The sequence below is a fragment of the Aethalodelphis obliquidens genome, unplaced genomic scaffold, assembly GCF_003676395.1.
Source record: "Aethalodelphis obliquidens isolate GAN/ISIS:26980383/991018 unplaced genomic scaffold, ASM367639v1 scaffold50, whole genome shotgun sequence".
In the NCBI taxonomy this organism is placed as follows: domain Eukaryota; kingdom Metazoa; phylum Chordata; class Mammalia; order Artiodactyla; family Delphinidae; genus Aethalodelphis; species Aethalodelphis obliquidens.
Window position 1 is genome coordinate 9,770,149 of NW_020837994.1, and position 21,024 is coordinate 9,791,172.

The 21,024-nt window shown below is 39.7% G+C and overlaps 1 protein-coding gene across 10 annotated transcripts in view; it reads left to right on the top strand.

The window, feature by feature from the left end:
* ANKRD42 (ankyrin repeat domain 42) overlaps positions 1–21,024 on the top strand; it is a 77,775-nt gene that overhangs the window by 28,267 nt on the left and 28,484 nt on the right. For 3 of the 10 annotated variants that reach the window (XR_003428110.1, XM_027083536.1, XM_027083535.1), the window contains exons 7-12: positions 3,757–3,882; positions 5,121–5,226; positions 9,274–9,449; positions 15,320–15,446; positions 19,636–19,780; positions 20,516–20,541. Coding sequence is in view for 9 of the 10 variants with exons in the window: in XM_027083536.1 (XP_026939337.1) it covers positions 3,757–3,882; positions 5,121–5,226; positions 9,274–9,449; positions 15,320–15,446; positions 19,636–19,780; positions 20,516–20,541 (706 nt within the window). In the remaining variant the exon portion in view is untranslated. Of the gene's footprint in view, positions 1–3,756; positions 3,883–5,120; positions 5,227–9,273; positions 9,450–15,319; positions 15,470–19,635; positions 19,781–20,515; positions 20,542–21,024 lie in introns of those variants that run through there. The other 7 variants (XM_027083533.1, XM_027083538.1, XM_027083534.1 and 4 more) reach the window with 5 other exon arrangements.

Genomic DNA, 21,024 nt, shown 5'->3' on the forward strand with positions numbered 1-21,024 from the left:
TGCTTTGCCCTCTGCACCCCTGTTGCTGCGCTCTGCTCCATGGCTCCGAAGCTTCCCCACCACCCACTCCCCATCTCCGCCAGTAAAGGGGCCTCCTGGTGTGTGGAAACTTTTCCTCCTTCACAGCTCCCTCCCACTGGTGCAGGTCCCGTCCCTATTCTTTTGTCTCTGTTTTTTCTTTTGCCCTACCCACGTACGTGGGGAGTGTCTTGCCTTTTAGGAAGTCTGAGGTCTTCTGCCAGAGTTCAGTAGGTGTTCTGTAGGAGCTGTTCCACATGTAGATGTATTTTTGATGTATTTGTGGGGAGGAAGGTGATCTCCACATCTTACTCCTCTGCCATCTTGAGAGTCTTCAGTGAACACTCTTTATACCACTAGATTTAAGAATAAAATATTATAGATAAGATACACTTGAAGCTTCCTGGTTCTCTCTCCCTAATACCATTCATTTCCTTTTCTCCCTCAGAGGTAACCATTATTTTGGATTTATAATTCCATTCTATGGTTTTATATTTAGTATATATATACTCACAAAAATTTGCAGTATCATTTTGTGTATTTTTAGTTTAACAGACTAAACTGTTATATCTAATAAGAAATCCTAAAATTCAGCAGCTTAAATTATATAGAAGTTTATTTCTTTTATATAATAGCCCTGGTTGGAGAGTGCATCTGTTCTATGTAGTCATTCAGGGACCTGTTATCTTCCTAACTAGCTCTCTCTAGTTGTTGCTAATCCAGCAGGAGGTGGGGAGAGAACAAGAGTATAAGCTAGGATTTTTTTTTTTTTTTTTTTGCGGTACGCAGGCCTCTCACTGTTGCGGCCTCTCCCCTTGCGGAGCACAGACTCCGGACGCGCAGGCTCAGCAGCCATGGCTCACGGGCCCAGCCACTCCGTGGCATGTGGGATCTTCCCGGACCGGGGCACGAACCTGTGTCCCCTGCATCGGCAGGCCTATTCTCAACCACTTCGCCACCAGGGAAGCCCTAAGCTAGGATTTTTAAGGTCTAATTTGCAGTCATCACTTTTGCTAACATTCTATTGGCAAGAGTTTAGTCACATGGCCACACCCAGCTGCAAGGAAGCCTGGATAATTTAGTACCCAGCTGAGAGGCCTCAGCTCAGATGCAGCTCTTGTTACTGTGGAAGGAAGGGGATTTTAGTGGACAACTAGAAGTCTTTGAAACTTCTTTTAAAACTTTATAAAAATGGCATGAAATAGTAATGTATACTTCTCTCTAACTTTCTTTTTTCACAAAATGTTATGATTTTTGAGGTTTATTAGACAGATAGATGTATTCTAGTTTATTCTTTTAAATTGTTTGTGGTATTGCATTTAATAAAACACTGTTTATCCATTCTCCGATTTGACGTTTAGATTGTTTACAGTTTTCAGAATTACAATCACGGTGGTAATTGATATTCTTGTATGTGTCCTTGTTTACATGCACAGGATTTTTTTTTGTTTGTGTTTTTTTTGTTTTTTTTTGTGGTGCGTGGGCCTCACTATTGTGCCCTCTCCTGTTGCGGAGCACAGGCTCCAGACGCGCAGGCTCAGTGGCCATGGCTCACGGGCCCAGCCGCTCTGCGGCATGTGGGATCTTCCTGGACCGAGGCACGAACCCATGTCCCCTACGTCGGCAGGCAGACTCTCAACCACTGCGCCACCAGGGAAGCCCCAGGATGTTCTTTAGAGAAGTGCTTCCCTACCCTTTTCACACTTTGCCCACATAGAAAATGATATTTGTGTGGCATACTGGTACTGTTGGATGAGGCTTCTTGAGGTACTGCCTATCTTCTCTGAAGATTGAGAGTTAAGAGCACTGCCTTGGTAAATAGTTGGGAAACTCTACTTTAGGTTTTGCTTGTTGGGATATGCCCATTTTCAGTATAAATAGTTATAAATGCTGCATTCTTTATCAGAGTGGTTGTAGTAATTTACACTCTCATCAGCAATGTTTGGTGAGAATTTAGAGAAACAATATTAAGTATTGTCAGACGTAAAAATTTTTGCCACTTAGTTGGGTATGAAGAGGTTTAACTTGTGTTTTTATTTGCATTTTTTCGATTACTAATGAGGCTGAACATTGTTTAGTAAAGTTATTGGCTATTCTAGTTTTCTATTGAATTGCCTGTAAAATTGTGTTCTTTGTCCTTTTCTAAATAATTTGAGCTGTTTTATATAGTTCTGATACCAATCATTTATTAATTTTATCTGATATAGATATTTTCTCTCACACTGTGGCTTGTTTTTTCACAAATGATACCCTTGTTTAAAAAAAGCAACTTTATTAAAGTATGATTTACATAAAATAAACTGTATTTATTTAAAGTATGCAGTTCATCTCAAATGTTTTTTCATACCCTCTTGTAGTTCATCCCTCTTTTCACCCTGGCCGCACACAGCCACTGATTTGTTTTCTGTCACTATAGATTAGTTTGGGTTTTCTAATGGAAATGGATTTCTAATGGGTTTCTCTAATCTTTTGAGATTCATTTGTGTTGTGTATATTAGAAGTTCGTTACTCTTTATTGCTGAATAGTATTCCATTGTATGGATGCATATTTTGTTTATGCATTCTGTCTTATTGGTAGGTCTCTTTGCCAGTACTACAAAGTGTTTTTTTTTTTTTTGAAAGAGAGGAAGCAAGCTCTCGTGTCTCTCTTTTTTTTTTTTTAAATAAATTTATTTATTTTATTTTTGGTTGCATTGGGTCTTCGTTGCTGCACGGGGGCTTTCTCTGGTTGCGGTGAGTGGGGGCTACCCTACTGTTCGTTGCGGTGCGCGGGCTTCTCATTGCAGTGGCTTCTCTTGTTGCGGAGCACAGGCTCTAGGTGCACAGGCTTCAGTAGTTGTGGTTCGTGGGTTCTAGAGTGCAGGCTCAGTAGTTGTGGTGCACTGGCTTAGTTGCTCTGCGGCGTGTGGAATCTTCCCAGACCAGGGCTCGAGCCCATGTCCCCTGCATTGGCAGGCAGATTCTTAACCACTGCACCACCAGGGAAGCCCAGTACTACACAGTTTTGATTACTGTAGCTTTATAGTAAGACTTACAGTCAGGTATTATAAGTCTCCAACTTTGTCCTTTTTAAAATACTCCTTGGGTCTTCTAGGTTGTTTCCTTTCCATATGTAGAAATGAGAATAGCTACCTCAGGGTTGTTGAGGGGGTTAAATGAGGCAATCCTTACAAGTGCGTACTACCATGCTTGGCATTCAGTAAGGGCTCAGTATATCTCGTTGTTATCATTAAAAACATTTTATTAAGTATTTACTATGTGCTAGGCACTAGGTCAGGTGTATTCACACCTGTCTGTGTCTATGTTTATGTATAGATACACACATATACTTTATCTCCTTCCAGTTTCTTTTGCTTTCTTCACTTGTAAACGGGGAGGGAGTGGTCTATGCAAATGTAGGACTTGAGACCAAGTATGTCTTTATACAAAGGGTTGAAAATGACCATCTCCTTGTGTTTTGTGGTGGCCTGAGAGAAACAGGGAAGATGGCAAGAATAGTTCTGGTACCATATATTCCTGGCATGTTTGAGATCCTGAGGGATGGAAAGGCTACACAGTTAATAATAATCTTATTTTATGATTCTCTTTTTATTACTTGTCATTGCATCAACTGAACTAATTCCAATGTAACATTCTCATAGTTGAGTTAATACTGAAACCTGAAATGTGTGACTGATTAAGGCAGGGAAAAGGAACGAATTCCTATGTTTCCTGAAATGCTGAATTTTTAATTCATAGCTTTAGCATTTCCAGGTCATGTGGCTGCCTTTAAGGGTGATTTGGCAATGCTTAAGAAATTAATAGAAGATGGAGTAATCAATATTAATGAACGTGATAATAATGGATCAACTCTTATGCATAAAGGTAAGTTATGATTCCTGCTTCATCTTCAGTTCTGACACAATTGCTGTTGAGTTATTTAGCTTTTATTTTTTATTTATTTTTTTAAAAAATTATTTATTATTTATTTTTGGCTGTGTTGGGTCTTTGCTGCTGCGCACTGGCTTTCTCTAGTTGGGGCGAGCAGGGGCTACTCTTTGTTGTGGTGCGCGGGCTTCTCATTGCAGTGGCTTCTCTTGTTGCAGAGCACAGGCTCTAAGCACACGGGCTTCAGTAGTTGTGGCACATGGGCTTAGTTGCTCCACGGCATGTGGGATCTTCCCGGACCAGGGCTCGGACCCATGTCCCCTGCATTGGCAGGCGGATTCTTAACCACTGCGCCACCAGGGAAGTCCCCCCTCAGGTTTCTTGACTGAGGTTACACAGCTAGTAAGAGCAAAGCTGAGGTTTCATTCATTTTTTTCCATTCATTTATTCATCAACTCTATAGACGTTTATTGAGTGTCTTTATATGCCAGCCACTTGCTAAGTTCTGTCCTGTCCTGCAATCTGTTGTTTAGTGGACCTAAACTCAGATCTTTTTAGACTGAGTTTCCCCCCAACAGTTTCCCTGCATTTTGAGATGGACCTAGAAGGAGGGGAGAAATTAGATGATCATATGATTGAGTGATGGGCACTAGGTGAGAAGACACATAAGCAGAGTTGTGGAGGTGAAAATTAATATTGAGTGCATGTGTTTTAAGGAAAGGTGGTGAACAGTTTAGGTAATCAGTGAGGGGCCCTGAACATTTTGAGTTATGAGGGTCAGAGGAATAAGCTACTTATACAAGATGGCAAAAGATTTTCAAAGTCTTTCACATTCACACAGATTGCACTTACATTTGGCCTGGTACAAGATTGGTCAGGAGCTATGAATACAGTAGATGAGCACTGGATAAGGATTAGAAAAAACCTAGATTATAGTTTCAAATCCATTACTTACTGGCTGTATGATGTTAAATAGCCTCTTTGAGCTTCAACATCTATATCTGTATGTAAAGCTCTCTGCATAGGGGCTGAGTACAGCAGATACTTTATTAAATATTTGTCTAATGAATGAATAAATGAACTAGAGAAAATAACATCTGGCCAACCTACTTCTGCTGGTTATTGTAAGGATTAGTATTTACAAAAATACTCTGCAGTGGTACTGTCCAAAATTTTAGAAAATTGTTCTAATAACAGTAACTTTTTTGTGTGTACATTTTGTTTTGTTTTTACAGCTGCTGGGCAAGGCCACATAGAGTGTTTGCAGTGGCTAATTAAAATGGGAGCAGACAGTAATATTACCAACAAAGCAAGGGAGAAACCCAGTGATGTGGCTAAGAGGTATCCCTATCTGCTTTGCTTCTTTCTTTTGTTTTTAAAGTTTTGCATTTACTCTTCTATACTCAGAAATCTCTGAAGATTTCTGGATTATAGGACTCAGTCAAATGCTGATGGAATGATAATTTTCAAGCTGAATTGACATTTGACAACATATCAGCTCTTCTCTCTAAAGCAGTGATTCTCAGCTGGGAGGTAGTAGTCCCCCTTCTTGGGGGGTGTGCATTTGGAAATGTGGGGAGGGGGTTGTCACAGTGATGGAGACCATCACTAATGTTTCATGAGGTCAGGTCCAGGAATGCCAGACATTCTACAGTGCTCAGAACAGTAGTGTACAACAAAGAATTGTCCCACCCAAATGCTGGTACCTGTTGAGAAATGCTGTGTGATAAAAAGGAGTAATCAAAAGGAGTCACATGGATTTTGAAACAAATTTTAATATTTATATTTGAATTAAATGTAACACCTATTATAGAACACCTCTAGCTCATTCAGGTCAGGCCCTCACAGAATATTTAGTTCATCCATTTGTTCATTTGATTGTTTTTTCATTCAACTTCCTGTATACTTACCATGCTCCACGTGCTATGGTTAGCATTAAGTTTACCAAGATGACAAAAAATAGTCCTTGCCCTCAAGAAACTTACAGTCTTGTGGAGAGACAAATGTACAAACATAACTTTTATTGATTATAATCAGTATGTCGTATTACATGTCATGTATAAGGTGCAGTAAGAGCACAGAAGAAAAAGTGCCCAAGTATTCCTGTTCTAAAGTTGTGGGGGAGAAATGTTAATACAGATGATGGTAAGAGTTATGAAGGCAACTACGGGGGACAGAATTTATGTAGAAGTCTGGGAAAACTTTTTTTTGGAGAAAGCAACATTTATGGTGACACTTGAAGGAGGAAGAGTTTTAAGATAACACCTTGTTTGTCTGAGGAACGCATGTGGTTCAGAACTGCTTGAATCTAAACTAGGAGTGTGGGCTAAAAGTTACACATGAGGCTTGACGGGATGCAAGGGCCTAATTATTCATTAAATTGCCATGCAATTTTTGTTTGTGAGTTCATGTTCCTTAAAATTTTGTCTGTGGGATCTCTTTGAAGCCATGGAATATGGTTTTGTTTTACCACATAGTAGCATCATTATCAACTCAGGCCCACTATTTTTTATTTTTTAAAATAGCTTTATCAAGGTATAATTGGCATATAGTAAAGTACACATATTTGTACAGCACAAACTGATGAATTCTGATATATGTATATACCTGTGAAATCATCACCACAATCAAGATAGTGAACATATCCATCACCTCCTAAAATCTCCTTGTGCACCTTTGTAATCTCTCCCTCCTACTGCTTTCCACTGCCCCATCCCCAAACAGACACTAATTTGCTTTCTGTCACTATAGATTAGTTTGCATTTGCTAGAATTTTATATAAATGGAATCATACGGTATGTACTCTTATATATTTGGCTTTTTCCACTCAGCATAATTATTTTGAAAATCATTCATGTGTATTAGTGGTTCATCTCTTATTGCTGAGTAGTATTCCATTGACTGTGGAATTCCATAGTATTCCATAGTTTGCTTATCCCCTAATCTGTTGAAGGATATCTTGTTTGTATCTACTTTTTGGTGATTATGAATAAAGCTGCTATAAACATTCAGATACAGATTTTTGTGTGAACATAAGTTTTCAGTTCACTTGAGTAATACGTAGGAGTAGGATTGCTGAGTCAGATGCTAAGAGGGTGTGTTTATCTTTATAAGAAACTGCCACAGTGCCTTCCAAGGTGACCACACCAATTTGCATTCCATCAGCAGTGGATGAGTGTTTCTGTTGCTTCTTACCTTGCCAGCATTTGATATTGTCAGAGTTTTTGATTTTCGTAATTCCAGTAGGTGTGTAGTGGTGTCTCATTGTGTTTTTTGTTTTTTCCTAATGGAAAATGATTTGGGGCATCTTTTCATATACATATTTGCCATTTGTATGTTTTCCTTTGGTGAAGTGACTGTTCAGATCTTTTATCCACTTTTAAAACTTGGGTGGTTTTCTTATTGTTGAGTTTTAAGAACTCTTTCTATATTCTGGATACTAGTTCTTTCTCAGATTTTTGTTTTGTGAAGATTTTCTCCCAGTTGTGGTTTGTTTTTTCATTCTCTTAACAATGAAGAGCAAAATTTTTTTATCAATTTGCTCTTTTATGGGTTATGCTTTTGGTATCACATCTAAGAAATCTTTGATTTACACCAAGTCACAAAGATTTTCTTTTATGTTTTCTTTTAGACATTGTTATATATACAGTTTTAGGTTTTACATTAAGGTCTGTGATCCATTTTGAGTTAATTTTTGTATGTGGTATGAGGTATGTATCCAAGTTCTTTTTTTTGCATATGGATATCTAATTGTTCTAGCACCATTTGTTGAAAAAGCTGTCCTTTTTCTTCTATTGCCTTTGTGTCTTTGTCCACGTCAGGTGTCCATGTATGCGTGGGCTTATTTCCGTAGTCTGTATTTTATCCATTGATCTATTTGTCTGTCTTTATATCAGTATTACATGGGTGATTTAGTACTGTATCTGAATATATTCATAATTTCTGACCCACATTTCTTTGTCATTCATGCACCAAAGTGCTAGTGTGAGTGTAGTGTTATAGAAACAACCTTGAATCTGGCATAAAGCAAGTACTCAGTAAATGATAGCTGTGAAGTGACAATCTAGTAATAGAGATAACGAATTCTATTAACCGTACAACTTCTTATGTTTGTTACTATATTGTTAATGATTTGCAGTACCTGGTGAAAGGTAAAGATATATGTGTGCATGTGCACATGGTTATGGAAGTGTGTGAACAAAATAAAATTTGAGGTTTTTATGTTTAGCGAGTAATTCTCCATGTCCTAAGAGAAAGCATTGAACATTTTTTTTAAAAAAAATTAATTTATTTATTTTTGCTTAGGTTGGGTTTTTGTTGCTGTGCGCGGGCTTTCTCTAGTTGCAGTAAGTGGGCTTCTCATTGCGGTGGCTTATTTTGCTGCAGAGCACGGCCTCTATGCGCACAGGCTTCAGCGGTTGTGGCACACGGGCTCAGTAGTTATGCCTTGCGGGCTCTAGAGCGCAGGCTCAGTTGCTGTGGCGCACAGACTTAGTTGCTCCGCGGCATGTGGGATCTTCCCAGACCAGGGCTCAAATCCGTGTCCCCTGCATTGGCAGGCGGACTCTCAACCACTGCACCACCAGGGAAGTCCCAGCATTGAACATTTTAATTAGCAAAACTGTGGGAAAAATAATGCAGATTACATACAATCACAACAACAACTTGAAAACCAAGGGTATATTATTAGAAGCTTCATAGAGATGTGGGAAAGATCAAAGAAAATAAGAAATGTGGATATGAAAGTCATTATTTTTCCATTAAATTTCAAAGCCATGCTGAGTGCTTTGAGGGTTGAGGAAGGATGAAGATTAAGGGAGCTAGAGCTATAGTTTTCCCTAAAACTGGAACCAGAACTAATTCTATGATCTAAATTAGGCCATCAGGAAAAGGTAGTAAATACAGGTAAATCAAGTAGGGTGGTTCCGGGCTTTCTACTCAGTTGAGCAGTTCCATTTGGGGACACACCAAATATTCTTTTGATATTGGGTCACTTCTTTCAGTTGGATTTTTGCCACTAAAAAATGGAATCTGGGAATTCCCAGGCGGTCCAGTAGTTAGGACTCTTCGCTTTCACTGCCGAGGGCCCGGGTTCAGTCCCTGGTCGGGCAGCTAAGATCCCACAAGCCCCGCGGCGTGGCCAAAAAAAAAAATTCTGGAATCATTCTTTAATATGACTGCTTGTCCTTAGTTTCCACTAACTGTTTGAATTCCCCGCATTGCTGGATATGCATCAAATTGTCACTGACCTTCAGATACAGTTTTTGTTCTTCATTGGTGCGTGAGTTGGTGGGATAATGTAGAGTGTAATTCCCTAAATTAAATGCAAACTGCTATTTCAATTTGAAAAAGATTGTGGATCTTGTAATTACTAATTCTTTTCTACAGGTTTGCCCATTTAGCAGCAGTAAAGCTATTGGAAGGACTACAGAAATATGATACAGATGATGAGAGTGAAATTGATGAAAATGATATTAAGTTTTTCATAAGACATGGTGTTGAGGGAAGCACTGATGCCAAAGATGATATAGGTCTCAGTGAGTCAGATAAAACAGATGCCAGAGGTAAGTGTGCCAACTCTTCCATGATTTTTCCTTTAAAAAATACCACAGATTTGAGAATTATTTTAAAGACAACTACCATCTACAAGGTAAAATACTTTGATATTTTTTGGGGAACCAGAACTAGTACAGATTTTTGTACTAGGGGTTGTTGAACATATAAAGAATGTGAGACATGATCTTTGTCCCTCAAAGAGGAAAGGGGTATTTTCCTGCCATATAACCCTGATTTCACTTCTCATGATATTTGTCAGAGAGCCATGGTTCATATGAATGGATGAGAAGAACTGTTTCAATGGCACTCTTTCATAGAAGAAAGGTGAGAAGGATCTTTTTGAACGGAGGCTAACCAAAGCAAAGGCAGCTGTAGTAAAGTGAGCAGAGCTTGGCACTGGATTCAGACATCAGAGCTTCACCTCTTTCTAGCTGTGTTACTTTCTGAACCTTGGTTTCCTCATCTGTAAAAATGAGAATATTAACGTAATGTCATCCCACAGACTGCACTAGAGAATGGGAAGTGCCTAGAGGCTTAGTAAATGTCAATTCCCTTCCTCGTGATCTCTGGAAAGTATTTTCAGTTATTCTGGCAGGAAAAACTAGTACCAAAACTGTATTGTCTGAGAAAAACTTCTAATTCAGGTCTAAATTTAAAAAAAAAATTTTTTTTAAGAGCTCCCAGAACATCGTCAGGCAGAACCTCACTCTCCAGGTGATGGTAGAAGCCTCTTTCCTGGTGAATGCAACCTAAAAGATGCTGATATTAGGGGCTCCCAACAAGCAGCCCACCACAGTGAGGCTCAGAGTCAGTGATCCCTTCAGAATTTCCTGACAGCTTTATTTTAAATAGCTTCACTGAGATATAATTCACATACCATTCAATTTACCCATTTAAGGTGTACAATTTAATGGTTTTTAGTATATTCAGATTTGTGCAACCATTATTACAATAAAATTTGTAACATTTCCATCACCCCCCAAAAGAAACCTCATACCCATTAGTAGTCAATCCCCCTAACCTCTACCTTCTTCTCCCTTCCCCTCAAACCACCCCCCAATTAGGCAACTGCTAATCTACTGTCTGTCTCTATAGGTTTGCCTATTTGGGGCATTTCATATGAATGGGATGATACCATATATGGTTTTTTGTGACTGGTTTCTTTCACTTAGCACAATGTCTTCAAGGTTTATGCACATTGTAACGTGGATCATTACTTCATACTTTATTCCTTTTTATTGCCAAATAATATTTTTGTATGGATATACCACATTTTATTTTATTTTTAATTTATTTTTTCCTAAATTTATTTGGCTGCACTGGGTCTTAGTTGTGGCATGCAGGATCTTTGTAGCGGCATGCAAGCTCTTAGTTGCAGCATGTGGGATCTAGTTCCCTGACCAGAGATCACACCCGGCCCCCCTGCATTGGGAATATGGAGTCTTAGCCACTGGACCACCAGGGAAGTCCCTATACCACATTTTATATATCTACTCATCAGTTGTTGGACATTTGAGTTGTTTCCACATTTTGGCTATTAAGAATAATGCTGCTGGGACTTCCCTGGTGGTCCAGTGGGTAAGAGTCCACGCTCCCAGTACAGGGGGCCCGGGTTCGATCCCTGGTTGGGGAACTAGATCCCGCATGCCGCAACTAAGAAGTCCGCATGTTACAACTAAAGATCCCGCATGCCTCAACGAAGATCCCACGTGCCACAGCTAAGACCCGGCACAGCCTAAATAAATAAATAAATAAATATGAAAAAAATAATGCTGCATGAACATTTGTATACATTCCTTTTTGAAAATGGAAATGTATTTTCATTGCTCTTGGATATACACCTAGCAGCTGGAATTGCTGCATCATCTGGTAAAAATATGTCTAACATTTTGAGGAACTTTCAAGCTGTTATGCAAAATAGCTGCACCATTTTATATTCCCACCAACAATGCCTGAGGGTTCCAGTTTCTCCCCTTCCTTGCCAATGCTCGTTATTGTTTGTCTTGTTAATAACTAAAACTGTTATAGTGAGTGTGTAGTGGTATCTCAGTGTAGATTTGATTGGTGTTTCCCTAATGAATAATGATGTTGAGTATCTTTTCATGTGCCCATTGATCATTTGTATATCTTTTGGAGAAATGTCTATTCAAATCCTTTGCCTATTTTTCAACTGAGTTGTTTATCTTTTTACTATTGAGTTTTAAGAGTACTTGCAGATATAAGTCCCTTATATCAGCAAGTATAAGTATTTGCAGATACTTTCTCCTATTCTGTGGGTTGTCTTTTAACTTTTTTTTTTTAACATCTTTATTGGAGTATAATTGCTTTACAATGGTGTGTTAGTTTATGCTTTATAACAAAGTGAATCAGTTATACATATACATATGTCCCCATATATCTTCCCTCTTGCGTCTCCCTCCCACCCTCCCTATCCCACCCCTCTAGGTGGTCACAAACCACCGAGCTGATCTCCCTGTGCTATGCGGCTGCTTCCCACTAGCTATCTATTTTACGTTTGGTAGTGTATATATGTCCATGCCACTCTCTCACTTTGTCACAGCTTACCCTTCCCCCTCCCCATATCCTCAATTCCATTCTCTAGTAGGTCTGTGTGTTTATTCCTGCCTTACCCCTAGGTTCTTCATGACCTTTTTTTTTTTTTTTCTTAGATTCCATATATATGTGTTAGCATATGGTATTTGTTTTTCTCTTTCTGACTTACATCACTCTGTAAGACAGACTCTAGGTCCATCCACCTCACTACAAATATCTCAATTTCGTTTCTTTTTATGGCTGAGTAATATTCCATTGTATATATGTGCCACATCTTCTTTATCCATTAATCTGATGATGGACACTTAGGTTGCTTCCATGTCCTGGCTATTGTAAATAGAGCTGCAATGAACATTTTAGTCATGACTCTTTTTGAATTATGGTTTTCTCAGGGTATATGCCCAGTAGTGGGATTGCTGGGTTGTATGGTAGTTCTAATTTTAGATTTTTAAGGAACCTCCATACTGTTCTCCATAGTGGCTGTATCAATTTACATTCCCACCAGCAGTGCAAGAGGGTTCCCTTTTCTCCACACCCTCTCCAGCATTTATTGTTTCTAGATTTTTTTGATGATGGCCATTCTGACTGGTGTGAGATGATATCTCATTGCAGTTTTGATTTGCATTTCTCTAATGATTAATGATGTTGAGCATTCTTTCATGTGTTTGTTGGCAATCTGTATATCTTCTTTGGAGAAATGTCTATTTAGGTCTTCTGCCCATTTTTGGATTGGGTTGTTTGTTTTTCTGTTATTGAGCTGCATGAGCTGCTTGTAAATCTTGGAGATTAATCCTTTGTCAGTTGCTTTGTTTGCAAATATTTTCTCCCACTCTGAGGGTTGTCTTTTCGTCTTGTTTATGGTTTCCTTTGCTGTGCAAAAGCTTTGAAGTTTCATTAGGTCCCATTTGTTTATTTTTGGTTTTATTTCCATTTCTCTAGGAGGTGGGTCAAAAAGGATCTTGCTGTGATTTATGTCATAGAGTGTTCTGCCTATGTTTTCCTCTAAGAGTTTGATAGTGTCTGGCCTTACATTTAGGTCTTTAATCCATTTTGAGTTTATTTTTGTGTATGGTGTTAGGGAGTGTTCTAATTTCATACTTTTACATGTACCTGTCCAGTTTTCCCAGCACCACTTATTGAGGAGGCTGTCTTTTATCCTAACTTTCTTAATGATGTCCTTGCCAGTGCAAGTTTTTAATTTTGATGCAATCCATTTTATCTATTTTAAAATTTTGTTTGTGCTTAAATTTCTTTTTTGTTGATTGTACTGAGAATTAGCAAGGACTTATTAGCACTGCAGAAGATGAACAGTTGATTTGTAGAATTTCAGTGTCTTCTGAAATTAGTTGATTAGGAGATTTTTGTGAAGTGATCATTGTCAGTGAATCACAAAAATTTTAAAAGATGTTTAAGGAAAGACCAAGAACGAAGCTAGAACAGTTTCCTTCTGTGGTGTGTTTGACACAAATGCACTCTTACACCCTCACCATATAGTGAGGCTCTGGCTGGTGCCCAGCTGGGGTGCTTGCAGCTAGTGAAGGTACTATATATGAAGTCATGTGCTATTTGACATAACTATTTAATTTTATTCCAGGGCAAAATCCAAAGGACTGGCCAGTCTCTTGGAATACTAGGTTTTGCCAGAGTGCCTACAGGGGACTGAATGGATTTCTTGTCATCACAGACTTCTTGGAACTGAGCCTCAATTCAGAGCATTCTTTAGTGAATTAGGTTTAGGGTCATGGCATCATAGAACCCCATTTGAGGTTTGATTCCTGGCTCAACATTCCTGTCACATGTCATCCAGCATCCAATCACCTTCAGTGACAAGGCCCCCACTATCACCCATGTGGCCCATTTCTACCTTTTGACAGGGGTAAATGTATAAGGCACTTATCGTAGTGTCCTTCCCATCACAGGCACTCCACAAATACATGATAGTTCTTAACTGTTTTTTTTTTTAACATCTTTATTGGAGTATAATTGCTTTACAGTGGTGTGTTAGTTTCTGCTTTATAACAAAGTGAATCAGTTATATATATACATATGTTCCCATATCTCTTCCCTCTTGCGTCTCCCTCCCTCCCACCCTCTTAACTGTTTTTGTTGAAAAGTTTCGCCTTTGTTAAGAACTTTCTTCCTGGAACTAATCCCTATTAATCCTAGCTCTTACCTCTGATGATCCCATAGAACAGCCCTTTCAAAACATAGCCTTCAAATGTTAAAGAATTAAATAAACCATCACAATTCTTTCCATTTTATGTAACATTAAAAAAAAATCCCCTCTACTTGTTTGCTATTAGTTATGGTGGATCCCAAACCTGTCTGCCCGTCAGAATTGTCTGAGGAGCTTTTACTAACTACTGATACCTGAATTTGTAGGACTGCTATGGGGCTCAAACATATACATTTTTTAAAAGTACCCCAGTTGATTCTGATGTATGTAGTTTGGAACCTGCAGCTCTAACCTATTGAGAGATAAATCAGAGTGGTGAGTGTCAGGGAGAAGAGGCTGTGATTTGCTAACCTGGTTGTAAAGCAGAGTTTCTCAGCTTCTGTGTTATTGACATTTTGGGCCAGATACTTATTTGTTGAGGGGGGCCCACCTGTGCATTTTAAGGTATTTAGTAGCATCCTGAGCCTCTACATGCCAATAGTCTGTTTCCCTCCATGCCCCGAGGTTTAACAAGTAAAAGGTCTCCAGATATTGCCAAGTGTTCCTTGGAGAAGAAGATCACCCCAGGTTGAGAACTTGTACCACAAAGGATAGAAAAAATCATGGTTTTGATAGCTGGAGAATAGCTCAAGGTAGCTCTTAACACACTTCCTTCTCAATATCCTCTTGCCTAGATATTACAAGTGACTAATCATAAAATTGGGGGGCTGAATTAGTTCTGATTTATCATAAATCAATCAAGCATATTTCAGTTTTTCTAATTTTCTGACATAAATAGATTGTGCATGGTCCTGTAATGTACAACTAGTCCTAAAACACTGCTAGCCAGCCTCCCTCCCCTCCGCTCCCCTCCCCTCCCTTCCCTTCCTTTCCCTGGTATTAATAGTCATAACAGTGATATATCCTCCAACAGCAGGAACAGAATCCTCCATTTAGATATTTCACTGCTTGTTCACCCTAATACTCTGCTACTGATATGTGTCCTTCTATATAGACACCACCCTCCCTCCATCTCCTTCCCCGAACCATACAGACACTGACCATGCAGACACTGGCTTTAGAGGAAGAGTATGCTCCAGGACCAGCATCCTGTGAGCTCATGAGCTGTTATCTGTCTAAACTAGGTTCCTGTTCAACTTTGTCTTGCAGTGAGAGCTTATAAGAAAATTGTAGAATTGAGACACCTCCTGGAAATTGCAGAGAGCAACTATAAACACTTGGGAGGCATAACAGAAGAAGATCTAAAGCAGAAGAAAGAACAGCTTGAGTCTGAAAAGTAATGTCCTCAAAACTTTGATGGTTTGTTTTTACTTACCTTTCTAAATGCCACGTGAGGGTTTGTTGATTAACAACTTATTTTTTCATCCCCACCAAAGGGTGTGAGTTTCCAACCTGTTTTCTCCTAAGCCCCCAGATGGAGAAGGTGTTAAGATTTTTAAAAAATTGTGGTAAGGGACTTTCCTGGTGGCACAGTGGTTAAGAATCCACCTGCTAGTGCAGGGGACATGGGTTCGAGCCCTGGGACGGGAAGATCCCACATGCCGCGGAGTAACTAAGCCCGTGCACCACAACTGCTGAAGCCCGCGTGCCTAGAGCCTGTGCTCTGCAACAAGAGAAGCCACCGCAGTGAGAAGCCTGTGCTCCGCAACAAAGAGTAGCCTCCACTTGCTGCAACTAGGGAAAGCCTGCGCGCAGCAACAAAGACCCAACACAGGTCTTCGTTGTGGTGCCAAAAACTTGTGCACCAATTTAAAAAAATTTTTTTTTTAATTTTTTAAAAATTAAAAAAAATTTGTGGTAAAATACACATAAGCATAAAATATATCTTAACTACTTTTAAGGCAGAATTCAGTAGTGTTAACTACATTCCACATTTTTGTATAACCATCCTCCAGAACTTTTTGTCTCGCAAAACTAAAACGCTAAGAAGAGTTCCTGTTTTCGTTTTTTTGTTTTTTTTTTTTTTTTTTCGGTACACGGGCCTCTCACTGCTTTGGCCTCTCCCGTTACGGAGCACAGGCTCCGGACGCGCAGGCTCAGCTGCCATGGCCCGCGGGCCCAGCTGCACCGCGGCACGTGGGATCCTCCCGGACCGGGGCACGAACCCGTGTCCCCTGCATTGGCAGGCGGACTCCCAACCACTGCGCCACCAGGGAAGACCCTTTGTTTTTTTTTTTGCGGTACGCGGGCCTCTCACTGCTGCGGCCCCTCCCGTTGCGGAGCACAGGCTCCAGACGCGCAGGCTCAGTGGCCATGGCTCACGGGCCCAGCCGCTCCGCGGCACGTGGGATCTTCCCGGACCGGGGCACGAACCCGCGTCCCCTGCATTGGCAGGCAGACTCTCAACCACTGCGCCACCAGGGAAGCCCGACCCTTTGCTTTTTTGAGACCACAGCTACTTTGAGCTTTTCAATCAACACAGTCTCTAGCCATCCCTATCGAATTGGACTGCTTGCTCACAAGTCACCAACCTAGTCCTATGTTCACGGACAGTGGCACCCCTCAGAACGCTTGCATATTCCCTCAGCTTTCACTTCCTGCACCTGAAATTGGCTCTCGGTACATATGGTACCTCTCTAGTTAATTAATGGCTGCTGGGATAGAGGATGCAAAGTGCTTATTTCCTCCCACTGCCTCTTTTCTTGTCTCTGCTTTCCACAGTGGACAGGGAACACAGGGAGACAGGAGGGGAGACTTGTAGTTTAATCAAAACACAGGTCTGTAAAGAGCAGTGCACATGGATTCTCCACTTCCCCTGCCCTTTCCTTTGGTTGGGTCGCTTTCCCTCATACTCTTAGAACCTCCTGTTTCTCTTGCATTCACCCTCTTCTGAATTTAATCTCAGTAAGAGGTCTGGTAAATGTATTCAGAGTAACATCTAAATCTTTGATAAGATGGGTACTTGGGAGTTTGAACAGAAGACAAAATCTTAAGCCAAAATACTCTGTCTCTTAATGGGATTTTAGGCACCAGGAAGTTGTGGTAGACCAAAAAGAAATTTTCTTTTTTTTAATCAGGGGCCTTCTTGGTATCTCATAAATCACATCACATAAGTAGCTGTCCACTGCCTCTCTCTCTCTCTCTCTCTCTCTCTCTCTCTATATATATATATATATATATGTATGTATGTAGGTATGTATATTTTGGCTGCATTGCACAGCATGCAGGATCTTAGTTCCTTGACCAGGGATTGAACCCGTGCCCCCTGCAATGGAAGCGTGGAGTCCTAACCACTGGACCACCAGGGAATTCCTGACTGCCTCTGTATTGATTAAAGTGTTTGAGATGTAGAATATTTTTAGTATTGGCCTCTGCCTAAGAACCTAGCCGAAAGTTCTTAGCTCCCTTGTAGTCTAGAAAAGTACTTCACAGTAGAGCAATTATTTCCTAGATAATGAGCTTTAAATTTTGTTCCCTTTACCTCTCTTCCAAGACATATTACTGTACTACTGCTAGGGATGCTTGTAGTACTTCTGAGCACTACTGTATGGTAGGCACTATATAAGCCTCTTGTATATATTGTTTCATGCAGTCTTCACAGCTCCATTAGCTATTATCTCAGTACGTGGATTAGGAAACCAAGACTGAATTTACAAGTAACTCGCATGAAGTCACAAAGGGAGGACTAAGCGTGGGGGATGGAGCCAGGATTTGTGTCTGAGTCTATATGACTCCAAACCTACTATCCAAGGTCATTACAATTTTAATAATAGTCTTTAATGGAACGTTTAATTCTAATGTTCACATTTCAGTGTGAAATGGTTATTATATTGATGTAAGTCATTTGAGCAGGATTTTTTTTTTTTTTAATAAAGATTGCTTTAGCCTTTGTGCCAGATTGTAGTTTCCTATTAGCTGAGACTGCAGTGTTTCCTCTGAGTAAGCTTTACTTCTTCTCTAGTATGTGTTTCTCACTTTGTGTTGAGTACATCTGAAGACATTTATTCTTTGGGTACAAACTCCTGATCTTATATCTAATTGTAAAGGAAACCTGGATAAGTATTAGTTTGAGAGATGTCCTTTTGCCTTTGTCATTATTGATTGGTTAGATGAAACTCAGAATACAGCAAAACGTGGTTGTGTTATTCTGTCCTGGGGCTGATTTTCTCTTCTCATTTGCTGAATTCTAGGTTTCCACAGTTAATGTTCTTCTTTCCTATCTCTAACCTCAACCCCACTCACTTCCATACCAGGGCTACTACTGTATACTCTTAGATTGCCCTCCTTCAGACCTGACATCCAACTCAACATGCCTTGGGAGTTCTGGTGCCCTCACCATCCAGCAATAAGGCAGAAAGAAACCCTGGTTCCAGTCCTGGCATCGCTTGTCTGGGTATATTCTAACATCTTCCTGATATGTCTCCCAACTTCCTGTCCCTGCTCCCTCACGCCCCACCCTCATCCCCTGCAGTCTGTTCATCATGCTAAAACCTAAGTCAGATAAATCTCACATATTATTGACTGAAAGAATCCAGGCACACAAATGAATATAATGTACAATTTCATTTACAAGCAGAGACAAAACTAATCTAACACGATAGGTATTCAGAAGTGTGGTTACCTCTGCGAAGTGAGGGTTGCCTGGGAAGGGCATGAAGGAACTTTCTGAGATGATGGAAGTATTTTGTATCTTGGTAGTCATGGTGGATGCATTAGTGGAAACTCATTGAATTGTTTAGTTGATATTTGTGTAATTCACTTAAAGTAAATTTTACATCATTAAAAAAAACAAAGCTAAACAAAGCAAAAGACATTTAAGTTAGAGCATGCTGTTTCTCTGTTGAGATCCTCTAATGGCTTCCCATTTCACTCAGAGTAAAAGCCGAGTCCTTGTTGCGACTTACCAGGCCCTACTTGTTCTGGCTCCCTTTTACGTCTCTGACTCTACTCCAGCCACATTGGCTTCTTTCTTCGAGTTCACCAGGTGTTCTTCTGCCCTAGGGCCTTTGCACTTGCTATTCTCTCTGTCTGGGATGCTCGTCCCCCAGATGTCTACTTGATTATCTCTTATTTCCTTTTGGACTTTGCTCACAAGCCCCCTTCTCAGTAAGGCCTTCCCTGGTCATTGTGTATGGGGTATTAACCCCCTCCTCAACAACATTTCTATTATTTTCTTGCTTTATTTTTTTCTCCCTTAGCATTTATCACCTTCCAGCATACTTATATTTACTTACTTATATTGAAATACATATATTTACTTATTTATTTTCTTTACTGTCTTCCACCACTGCTGCCAAGGTAGGCCCCACAAGGGTAGATTTGGCCTGTTTTGTTCACTGCTTTTATCTCCAGTATGTATAGATCAGTGCTGGCTCATAGTACACTCTCAGTATATATTTGTTGAAAAAATGCTTTCTTTGTTTTATTTGCCTTAAATATAATGTATATAATGTATGGATACTTTATTACCAAAAATAATTGCTAGTTGATATTGGAGATTGATTGAAACCAAATTTTTTTGACAGGACTGTCAAAGAGCTGCAGGGCAACCTAGAGTATGAACGACTACGCAGAGAAAAATTAGAATGTCAGCTGGATGAGTATCGAGCAGAGGTAGATCAACTCAGGGAGATGCTGGAAAAAACTCAGGTTCCCAACTTTGCGGCTGTGGTTAGTATCCTTCTTAACACATTTATCTTTCTCAAGAAGTAGTATACAAGAGTAGCTAAGAGTACCAGCTTTGGAGGGGGCTATTTGGGTTTGAATCCTGGCTGCAGCCCTTTTTGGTTTGGACAAGTCATTTAACCTCTCTTTGCCTTATTTGTAAATTGGAGTTAATAACATATTTTCTAGGAGTAAGGAGTAAAGGAATATACATATACACATACATATATATATATATATATATACACACACATACATTACTCTATAAAACTATATATACATACACATACATATGTGTTTGTCTATGTACCTACCTATCTCTCAGTTGGAATAGCAACCTGGTTCATATGTGTGCAGTAAGTTTTATTATTATTGTATCATGTAAGGAAAAAAATTTTATAAGCAGAGTAATCAATAAGAATTCTGAGACAGCTATGGAGTATGTATGTTTTAATTCTAAATATCCAAAATAAACTGCTCTAAAAAGAAACTGACATGAGAAACATAACAAAGAACAAATGAAGAAAAGCAGGTGGAGTATAGAAAATAGAGTGAAAGTGACAGCAAGAAACCCCCAGTGGTGCTTGCCTTTCAGGCCATCCAGTCTCAGTAGAACAGGCAGAAAGCTCACCAGGGAAACTTTGACCCTCACTCTCCCCTGCTCTGAAGATGTGGCCTTTGTGGACAGTTCATGTGACATAGTGTAGGGATTCAGGTACGTTTCATATTTTCTTTCCATAGGGAATTTTCTTCTTCAGTCCTCGTGGGTAAGTTAATTTTGTTCAGATCTACATAACCTCAAATATGATATATAATAAAAACTTCCTGGCTTCTTTTTATTTTGTACAAACTAATCATTAGTCTCTTTAATAACCACTTAAAAAGTATTAATATATGTGCTTATTGTAAAATGTTAAAAACAGGGCAGACGCTCCTCCCCATATCAAGTTCCACTCTCCAGAGGAAGTCGCTATTAATGGTTTGGTCTCATATTAGACAACATTCTGTTCATCTGCATACGTGTGTATTTCTGTATACAAATTCACTTTCTCTGGGTTTTGGTATCCACCAGTGCTTAATTTTCCAAGGGATAGAAATAATCATCATAATCCATTATCTTCATTCTTGCAGTGACCATCTTATACCACGTTTAGCCTCTGGGAACACTTTAGTATGGAGAGGCTGGCTGGGGCAGTCATGTGGTGTTGGCTAGCGGACATACACCTTTTATAAACTACCACTGACACTCC